An 11,372-nucleotide genomic window follows, 5' to 3' on the forward strand; every position below is an offset into this window, starting at 1 on the left:
GAAGGGGAACATCACACACTGGGGCCTATCATGGGGAAGGGGGAGGGGGGAGGGATTGCATTGGGAGTTATACCTGATGTAAATGACGAGTTGATAGGTGCTGACGAGTTGCTGGGTGCAGCACAGCACCATGGCACAAGTATACATATGTAACAAACCTGCACGTTATGCACATGTATCCTAGAACTTAAAGTATAATAATAATAATAAAAAAATTAAGATTAAGCATATGTGAAACTATACTGAAAGGATATGAGGCAGGACTACGACTAAGTAAAAATATTAATACTAAGTAATGATATTATGATGCTTATTTGGTTGTTTTCCTCTTTTTGGTGGGTAGATTTGGGGTCTCACCATGTTGCCCAAGCCAGTCTCTAACTCCAAATGATCCTCCCACCTCAGCCTCCCAAAGTACTGGGATTACAGATGTGAGCCATTGCACCTGGCCTGCTTTCTGTTTTTTTTTAAAACCCAGATTTAGATCTTCACATCCAAATAAATGTTCAGCATCAAAGCAGTTGTTAGAACTCTTTACTTCAAAGAATCTCTTTTGAAATTGCCTTCTGAGCTAGTTTAGTATTCATTATCTACAGCTAGATACTTGATTTATACCCAAATCTAGTTGTTTTTTTTTTTTTTTTGAGACGGAGTCTCACTCTGTCGCCTAGGCTGGAGTGCAGTGGCCGGATCTTGGCCCGTCTAGTTTTTTGTTTTTTTTTTAGTAGAGACGGGGTTTCACCGGGTTAGCCAGGATGGTCTCGATCTCCTGACCTCGTGATCCGCCCGTCTTGGCCTCCCAAAGTGCTGGGATTACAGGCTTGAGCCACCGCGCCCGGCCCAAATCTAGTCTTGATCCTGGTTTACTCACTCTCAGAAGAGTTCTTGAATCATTAATTTCTTCAACAAACATTTATTGAGCATCTACTGCATATTAGGCCCTGTGCTAAATTCCAGGAATAGACAGATAAATAAGGCATAGTACCTACTCTTAAGGAGTGTAAAATCTAATAAAAGAAGATAGATGTATATACCAATAAATACATACATACTGGGTCTAATGAGGCACATAGATATGCCTGGCATGCTGTGGCATCAAAGACGGCTTTGTAGAGGTGACTCGAGCTGGTAATGAATTGGTATTCATCAGCTAATTAAGGAAAGACTGACAAAATATTGTGAGCAAAGGAGAAAGGTACCAAATGGCATAGAGTGTTTGGGGAGCTGTATGAGCATTACTTAGAGGTAGAAGTTAGTGGGATTGGACTTTAAGACATTTGGCAGTAGAGGTAGGAGAGGGGAGACAAGGAGGAACAGAAAGCATTTACCATGTCAAGCCATTGGGATTTTATCCTATAAGCAGGTAGTGGGAAACCACTGAAGTATTTTAAACAGTGAAGGGAGATGATCAGATATGCAGACAGTAATGTGGAGAGTAGACTGGAAAGGATAAGTCTGGGAACAAGGAGATCACATGGGTTACAGTGGTTCCACATCTGACTGCCCATTGGAATCATCTAGGAAACTTGTTAAGAATGCAAATTCCTGGGCCCCATTTCCCTGAAATTCTGATTTTAAGTAGGTCTGGTTAGAGCCCAGGAATCTGTGTTATTAACAAGCTTCACAAATGATTCTTATGCTGCTAGCTCTCTATCAGGTCCACTGATAAGTGTTTGAGATCCACTAAATATCTATGGCAGGAAATAACAATGTGCCTGAATTTGAGCGGTAAGAATGGAGGGAAGGCATTAATAGGACTTAGAGATTGATAAGCTGTGGGAAGGTGAAGACGACAACAGAGATTCACAGTGGTGTCCAGATTCCAGCCTGGGTGAATGGTGGAGCCATTTTCCAAACTAAGGAAGTGGAAGAGGGGTGTGTGTGTGTGTGTGTGTTATGTGTGTGTTGGGGGAGGGAGGCACAATGATTTCTATCAGGGACATGACAAATTTGAGGTGCTATGAGATAAGTAGGCAGTTCCTCAGAAGCAGCTGAGGAGCTACAACTGGGCTGAAGTTACAGATTTTGGAGTAATCAGTTAGGAGGAAGTTCAGTAATCAGTTAGGAGGAAGTTCAAATCATGATAGCATAGGCAGTCCTCAGGGAGAGCACATAGAGGAGAAAAGAAGAGGGCAAAGAATCTTGTAGAAACACTGCCTTGTAAGGATGAGGATTCAACAAGACTTGAGAACAGTCTGAAGTCATAAGAGACTCAGGAGAAAGCCAGCCAAAGCAGGAGTTGCAGGAGGGAATTTCCACATATCTTAATGTTTAATGGACTCCTGTGCATGTCAAGATCACTTAGATGCTTTTTCAGAGTATACATTCTATCCCTGCTGAATCTGTTGGGGAGGTGGAGATGGCATGGCATTTTGAAAAGGCTCTCAAAAATTCTGATAGGGCTTCTCTCTCAAGTCTTTTAAGACTTGAAGGTAGGGACAATGTCTTTTGCTACACAGGGTGGGCATTTAATAAATATTTGTTTAATGGTTGTCTTTGCTATCTTAGTTTGATTCTGGCACTAATAAAATCACATTTACATACTAAAGATTCACCACTAGAACAGTTATTTATAATTGTGGCACAAGGTTGGGAGACAATTTCAAAGGAAGAGTTCCAAAAGCATTTTCTCAAAGCCCCTAAGTACAGTAGTCCCCTCTTATTTGCAGTTTTGTTTTCTGAGGTTTCTGTTACCCTTTGTACAGTATAAGAAGATGTTTTGAGAGACAGAAAGAAATCACATTCACATAACTTTGATTACAGTATATTGTTATAATCATTCAATCTTATTCTTAGCAATTATTAATCTCTTACTGTGCCTAATTGATGAATTAAGCTTTATCATAGGTATGTATGCATAGGAAAAAACATAGTATACAATCGGCGCTCTATATCCATGGGTTCTGCATCTGACAGTTCAACCAAGTGTGGATTGAAAATATTTAATAAAAACAAAAAGGATGGTTGCAGCTGTACTGAACATGTACAGAGTTTTTTCTTGTCATTCCTAAACAATATGTCATAACAACTATTAATATTTAACATTTACATTGTATTAGATATTGTAAGTAATCTAGAGATTATTTAAAGCATATGGGAGAATATGTATAGGTTATATGCAAATACTGCACCATTTTATATAAGGGACTTGAGTGTCTGTGGATTTTGACGTCAGGAGCCAATCCCTCATGGATACTAAGGGACAGCTATAAATAAGGTTCGGTACTACCCACCGTTTCAGGCATCCGCTGGGGGTCTTGGAACATATCTCCCAGGGAAAAAGAGGGTATTTAGTCTTCTAAAATGACCACTTTGAAGGAAATAATGTTAATTTTATATATATATACACACACACACACAGACACAATTTAATTAATTAATTTATTTATTTAATTTATTTTTGAGATGGAGTCTCACTGTGTCATCCAGGCTGGAGTGCAGTGGCGCCATCTTGGCTCACTGTAACCTCTGCCTCCCAGGTTGAAGCAATTCTCCTGCCTTAGCCTCCTGAGTAGCTGGGATTACAGGCACCTGCCACCATGTCCACCTAATTTTTGTATTTTTAGTAGAGACGAGATTTTGCCATGTTGGCTAGGCTGGTCTCAAACTCCTGACCTCAAGTGATCTGCCTGCTTCACCCTCCCAAAGTGCTGGGATTACAGGTGTGAGCCACTGGACCCAGCAGGTTTGGTATATTTTTTAAAAATACGCTCACATTGTTACAATGTACACATAAATACAAACATCTTCACTTGCCTAAGAAAACAGCTTGGAGTCCTGGAAGAGGCCCAGGGATACTCTAGTAAGTAGTCTTGAAGACCTGGATTGACCATGTCATGCCACTAAAAAAGTCATTGAATCTCTCTGGGCTTTGTTCTCTCCTTTTTAATATGAGTTTGTCTAGATGGTAATTAAGGTTCTTCTTCATTCTAAAATTTTATGATACAATTTTCCTGAGCCTCTTAAAAGTTTATAACTCAGTTAAGCTACAAATAAGTAAAAATTTCCTCTGCTTTATTGATCCCTACCATTTAGCTTATATTGGATTTAATCCCATTTCTTTTACTTTTACATTAATCCAAGTGTTTAAAACTTACATAAACTTGTTTGTTATTTTGAAATTATCAAAGTATTACCATTGTTTTGTCTTGTGTGTTTTTTCTACAGATTGGACCAGTGGATCACATTGAATTCTCTTCTGGCCCTGAATTCAGAAAAACATTAGCCTCAAAAACCATTAGCATTTCTGAAGAAGGTTTGTAGGGGCTGACAGGGACTGGCTGAAGTCTTGCTTTAGTTGACTGAAAGAATAAACATTGCTTTGTGGAGTGCCAGAAGTAGGAATAGTTTTCATATATGAGCTTAAGTCATCAGCTTCCCAATTTTTAGATAAGGATTTTTTTTTTTTTGTAATGTGATTAGCTTCCACCTCAAAGCCTTTTTTTTTGGAGAAGGCAGTAACCTCCTCTGGATTTCATACCATGGGGCAAGTGTGGCCTGGAGCTCAGTTTTTGTGGATTCCAAGCCATTGGCCTCATAGTGCTGAGGATTGCACAGAACTTTGTGCTGAGGTTGCTGTTTGTCTGTGATCATCAGCTGAGCTGGAATTTGAGGTTCTGGTAAAATGGCCAGGCAGTGGTGAGGTATTAAGTTTTTTCATTTTTTATTGAAAGAATGAATTTGTTTTTACTTTCTACTGTGTGTGTAGTTTATACCTGTGTTCTCTTCTCATTTAGTCTTCTCAGTCTTTTCAAAAACCAGTGTTTGTTAATTCTGTTTGTTTCTCAGTTTCCTTTTTCGTTAATCTTTATTATTCTATTTTGGGGGGATTAACTTGTTGGCTTTTTTCTAACTTTATTTTTTCTTGTTTTCTAATATGTGTAATTGAGGCTGAATATGTTCCTGCATGGACCTACTTATCATCATCTGGTGTTGTTCAGGTCTACATAGTTTGTAGTTCACATTATGATTTCTTTAGCTTGTAAAAGGAGTTTTTAGCTTCTAAATATTAAGGATTCTAATAAATAGGGCTATGTTTTTGTGGTCGATTTCCATTTTCATTGTATTTTGATTAGCTGATGTGTATGATGATATCAATTCTTAGAAATTTGTTAAAATTTCTCTTGTGACTGAGGATAGTCAGTTTTTATGTTCCACATTTATCTGAAGAGACCAAACATTTGCTGTTGGTTGTATGTATTGTATGTGTATATATCTCCCTTTGGTCAAGCTTCTAAATTGTATTGTCCAGATTTTTTATATTTTTTCTGATTCTTTAGTCAGCTTGATCCATTAATTTCTCAGAAGTTGCATTAAAAATTACCCATAATGATTATGGAATTATTTATCCTTGTAAATCTGTTACATTCATCTTAAGGCTATAAGGTGAAAATAGTTCAGGATTGTTATATTTCTTGTTGGATTTTGTCTCTTTTATCACTAAGTAATTATTCCCAATAATCCTTTTTGACTTATAGTCGATTTTGTTTAATATGAACATTACTACCCCTGTGTTCTGGTATAACTTTTTGATATTTTTTTTTAATTTTATGTAAAATTTCTATGCTATTTTAATAGAAGACAGAATCATACAATTAACTTTCATATACTCAACAACAAACTTTAATCATTATCAACTCATGGCCAATCCATTTTTTACCTAAACACCTACCCACACCCACCCACTCTTCCCACCTTTTTCTTGATTATTTTGAAGTGAAACCCAGACAGCACGTTATTTTATGTATAAATATTTTATATGTATCTCTAAAAGATCAGGTCCATTTTTAAAACATAAGCACAATAATATTGACACTCCTTTAAAAAATTCTTAATATACTTATATATCTAATCAGGGTTCAAATGTTGCCAATTGTCTTGTTTCAAAAAATAGCTTTTTAGGCCGGGTGTGGTTTCTCACACCTGTAATCCCAGCACTTTGGGAGGCCGAGGCAGGCGGATCACAAGATCAGGAATTTAAAACCAGCCTGGCCAATATGGTGAAACCCTGTCTCTACTAAAAATACAAAAATTAGCCTGGTGTGGTGGTGGGCGCCTATAGTCCCAGCTACTCAGGAGGCTGAGGCAGGAGAATTGCTTGAAGCCCAGGAGGCAGAGTGAGCCAAGATCATGCCACTGCACTCCAGCCTGGGCGACAGAGCGAGACTCTGTCTCAAAAAAAAAAAAAAAAAAAAAAGCTTTTTAATTATTACAGTTGGAACCCAGGTAAGATCTGTATGTGGCCATTGGTTGATGGCTTGTAAGTCTCTTTACTTCTGGGTTCCTTCTCTCCTTTTTCTTCCTTGAAGTTTTCTTTGTTGAAGAAACAAGATATTTGTTCTGAAGTGTTTTTCAGAGTCTGAATTTTGCTAATTGAGTCTCTGTGATGTCATTTAATGTGTTGTTTTCTCCTCTGTATTTCTTGTAAATTGGATATCCCTTTACTTTCAGGCTGTTTGATTATGTTGTAGTTGTGTCCAGCATCTACCTAGATGTCATTCCTTTAAATAATTAGACAGTCTTTTTTAACCAGCAAGCATAATCAGTATTCATTTATTGTATTTACTGATATATTTGTGCTTATTTCTAATATCTTATTTCATGGGTTTTTTTTGCCCTTTTTTTCCTTTACTTTTTGTTGCTCTTTTTTGCCTTTTATTGGATTGAGTTTTCTATATTCTCTCTTTCCTACTGTATTGGTTCAGAAATTATACATTTCATTTTTAATTTTTAGTGGTTATTCTTGAATTTTTAACATTCATAGTTGAGTTGAAGTTTAAGGTGAAGTTGGACATGGTGGTGCATACCTGTAGTCCCAGCTATTCGGGAGGCTGAGGTGGGAGGATCACTCGAGCCCAAGAATTAAAGATTGTAGTATGCTATCATCACACCTATGAATAGCCACTGCACTCCAACCTGGACAACATAGTGAGACACCATCTCTTAAAATTTTTTTCTTTTTAAATTAAGGTGAATATATCTACCTCCCAAACAATATAAGGACTTTAGACCTTTTTAGCACTGATTTGTTCCCTCCATCTTCTCTGATACTGTTTTTTTTTTGTTTGTTTGTTTGTTTGTTTTTGAGAGTCTTGCACTGTGGCCCAGGTTGGAGAGTGCAGTGGTGTGATCTCAGCTCACTACAACCACCGCCTCCCAGGTTCAAGCAATTTTCCTGCCTCAGCCTCCCGAGTAGCTGGGACTACAGGTGCACACCACCACGCCCAGCTAATTTTTTCTATTTTCAGTAGAGATGGGGTTTCACCATGTTGGCCAGGATGATCTCAATCTCTTGACCTTGTGATCCGCCCGTCTCGGCCTCCCAAAGTGTTGGGATTATAGGTGTGAGCCACCAACCCAGCGTCTGATACTGTTTTCAAATATTTGTAGATCTACTCTGTTTTTAACCCTCCCGTTTAGTTCCCCTTGCCTTTTATTTTTTGAGTCAGTGCTTAGCTAGGATTTCTCCACATTTGTCATTTTCTTTGCCAACAATTACTTCATTTTAAAATTTCTGATTTAAATAATGTAAATATGTAGGCAACAAATGTATAAAACCAAAACAAGTTTCATGACACCTTTTATTGCCTGAGATGCTCTCTGATATTTTCTCTTCTCTGCTATTGTTGCCCACAGTTGCTTCTCGCATCCACTTCTTTTTTTTGTTTGTTTTTTGAGATGGAGTCTCACTGTGTCAGAATGCAGTGGCATGATCTTGGCTCACTGCAGCCTCTGCCTCCCGGGTTCAAGCAAAACTCTGCCTCGGCCTCCCGAGTAGCTGGGACTACAGGCACCTGCCACCATGCCTGGCTAATTTTTTGTATTTTTAGTAGACACGGAGTTTCCCCGTGTTAGTCAGGATGGTCTCAATCTCCTGATCTTGTGATCCACCTGCCTTGGCCTTCCAAAGTGCTGGGATTACAGGTGTGAGCCACCAGGCCCAGCCATATTTCTTTTATTTACCTTCTATTGGAGTAGGAATGATTCTTTAGTATTAAGATTTAACTTTGGGTACTTTTCACCAATAATATTTTGAAGTACTGCTTCCTCCCCATTTTTTCTTTTCTTTCTAAAACACCTATTAGAGGTGTGTTGGACCTTCTCACTCTGTTACTTATATCTTTTTTTTTTTTTTTTTTCAATGAGACAGAGTTTCGCTCTTGTTGTCTAGGCTGGAGTGCAATGACGTGATCTCAGCTCACCGCAACCCCCACCTCGCGGGTTCAAGTGGTTCTCCTGCCTCAGCCTTCTGAGTAGCTGCGATTACGGGCATGTGCCACCACCCCTGGCAAATTTTTTGTATTTGTAGAGACAGGGTTTCTCCATTTTGGTCAGGCCAGTCTCGAACTCCTGACCTCAGGTGATCCGCCCACCTCGGCCTCCCAAAATGCTGGGATTACAGGTGTGAGCCACCACGCCTGGCCGCCTTATCTCTTTTAACCTCTTCTGCATAATTTCCTCCCTTTATCAGTGGTGCACTCAGGATGATTTCCTCAGATCTGTCTTTTAGTTTACTAATTCTCTTCTTTGCTATGTCTTTGCTGTTTTAGCTATTCGTTATGATTTTAATTTTGGTGGCTATATTTAATATCCAGAAGTTGTATTTATTTCTTTTTCAGATCTATCTGCTCTTTGGATGTCCTGTCCTGTTTTTTTTTTATTGCTGTTCCTATGCTTTATCTGTTTAATAATTTTAGTCATGTCTTATGACTAACCTTTTCTGATTGTTGTATTTCATATGTGCACATTATCAATTATTGAATCTGCATACTGACTCTCTTTCATGATTGGTTGTTCCTTTGTGTGATTTGTAATTTTTTATCATGGGCTTATCATTAGTAGAAGTTCTGCTAGATTATATGTATTTGTCTTTGGAGTAGTTTTGCATTTGCTTTTTGCTATCATTGAACAATGTAGGAAAAAATTGGAACAAATTTTAGTATACATTTCTTCACTTGGGGTTGCTGTACTGTATTGATGGTAGAAATTCAGACCCTGTTCATGCTTGTGGCAAGTCAGGGATTTTGATTTCTCAAAGTTGACTTTTATTTTTCTCTCAGCTACTATCCATGCAGATAGAAAACTTATTTGCTCTTTCACCAGGGGAGAGATTTTCTTATTCCTATTTTATGGACAAAGCTGTCCTTCAATGCTCTAAGATAAATGAAGGTAGCTCAGTTTTTCCCTCATTGCAGTCTGCAGAAACCACATCTTCTATTCCTCAGTAGACTATCCTAGCATCATTGCCCACTTATTGCTCCAGCTTTGAGTTCCTTTTTCTTTTCTGGCACCAGGGGATTTCTCTGTTTAGAAAGATTGGTTGTATATTAAATATATATTTTTTGTAATTTAGCATGTCTGTGTTTTTATGGAAGGGCATAGGCCTGTGTACTTCAGCTCAGTCTGCCACGTTTAATGAAGTTGATAATAAATTTTATAGTTTATTTACTGTGGGAGAGCTTTAACTTCAAATTTTTTATTAAATTCATTATACAGTAGAAAGCTATTAGCATAATATGTGGTAAACTTCTAATATCTATGTTTCTAGTTGGAAGTATTAGCAATTGTTGTCTTTTCCATGTGATCTTTTTTTCTCTACTATTTTATTTTAATTGTAATATATACTCTGGATTAGTGCGTTTTTTGACACATATGGATGAAGAAGATCAAAGTGACAAAAAGGAGACTTCAGAAACTGAATTTTCAATAACAGAAAATTATTCTGGTCAGAAAACCCATGTGTTTCCTACTGCCGATTCAGCTGTCAGCCTTTCCAGTGATCAGAATACTACTTCTCCTGGTATTGTTCTTCACTTTTTCATTTACACATACTCTTATTCTCCATTATAATGTTACTGAATGTGATTTACTGGGAATACAGTTATGAAAGGTTTGTGAAGTCATTTTGTAATATTTATTTTAGGGGAAGGAAAGTTAAAACTTGCTATTCACATGAAGAACTATGACACCTTGTCACCTTCATAAGACATAATGCAATCATGTATCATATCTTGGTGTAACTTATTAATATGAAATATATAGCAACTGGAATTACTATAATAGTTGACATTTACAAAAATTGAAAAATTAAAACTCTTCCAATTAAAAGAACTTTGAATTTTAATTTGAAAACAAAATAGTATCTATCATTTCTTGCACCTCTACCATGTGCCAAACATCACTGTTTTATATGCGTAGATTCTGGTTTAAGCCTGACCTATGAGGTGTAGACACTATTATTATTCCCATTTTACAGTTGAGGAGATTGAGATTTAGAAGGATTTAGTGCCACTTTTTGTTTCATTTCATTTGGAGGTAGCAATTAAAACTGCTATTCTTTAGTCCTAATGAATACATTTTATCCTATGAATAATAGGACATAGTAAATACATCAGTTCAATCACTGACAGTGTCTTGGAAATATGTTTTTTTCTCTCAGATATTGATGGTCAATTAAAATGATTTTACTCAGTGTTTAGTGTATGTTCTATTACCATTATTAAAGTGATATAAACAGTAAAAATGCTATTTTGAATGACATTACTGTTACTTAAAGAAAAGCTATTAGTAAGCTGACTTTAAATCTTGTAATGATTTTCTCAGTTCTTTCTAGATGCCATGTATGTTTTAGTCATCAACATATGGGGATAATAATTTCCACTTCACAGAGTTGTGAAGACTGAATATCATATATAAAGCATCTCAGAATCTTGTTTTATTTTCTTGGTCACTGATAGCTTTTCTCTTCTCTTCTCTGGGGTAGGATTGACAAATGAGGTTAAACAGGATTTGTATGGCTAGATGGTAGAGGGTTCCAATTATATCTGAGAAGTTTACACTCCATTTTATACTTGGGAATCATGGGAGAATTCTAGGCAGAGAAGTAAAATGAGGAGGTTTTGAGGAAAAATAGAACGGAAGCATAGAGACCACTGAGGAGGCTACAAAAATCTGACCTGGGAAATAATGAAGGCCTGGCTAGTGTTGTGGGAAAGAAATAGAAGAAACGAGACATTTTGAATTAGTAACTGATGGTACTCAGTGACTAGGTGGGTAAAAGAGGAGGAGAGGGGGAACATGGTTGTTTAGTGTTGCCAGAGTCTAAGGCAAAGGTATAACTAGGTCTGATGTCAAAGTCTAGACTCCAACCTTTTGGCTTCCCTGCGCCACATTGGAAGAAGAAGAATTGTCTTGGGCCACACGTAAAATACCCTAACGCTAACAATAGCTGATGAGCTAAAAAAAAAAAAAAAGTCCATGCATAAATCTCATAATGTTTTAAGAACGTTTACTTAGTAGTAAACAGGTACTGTGGCCGTGGGTTAGTGATCCTGGGTTACTAATAGGAGAAAGGGCAACTTGTTACTTAGCAA

The 11,372-nt window shown here is 37.4% G+C and overlaps 1 protein-coding gene across 1 annotated transcript in view; it reads left to right on the top strand.

The window, feature by feature from the left end:
• The window catches only part of LOC105555415 (chromosome unknown open reading frame, human C5orf42), a 102,353-nt gene that overhangs the window by 56,550 nt on the left and 34,431 nt on the right, over window positions 1-11,372 (top strand). The window contains exons 26-27 of the mRNA XM_012002358.1: window positions 4,168-4,255; window positions 9,635-9,799. Coding sequence (XP_011857748.1) covers window positions 4,168-4,255; window positions 9,635-9,799 — 253 coding nt within the window. The remainder of the gene's footprint in view (window positions 1-4,167; window positions 4,256-9,634; window positions 9,800-11,372) is intronic.

Source organism: Mandrillus leucophaeus, unplaced genomic scaffold (assembly GCF_000951045.1).
Source record: "Mandrillus leucophaeus isolate KB7577 unplaced genomic scaffold, Mleu.le_1.0 Scaffold684, whole genome shotgun sequence".
Taxonomy (NCBI): domain Eukaryota; kingdom Metazoa; phylum Chordata; class Mammalia; order Primates; family Cercopithecidae; genus Mandrillus; species Mandrillus leucophaeus.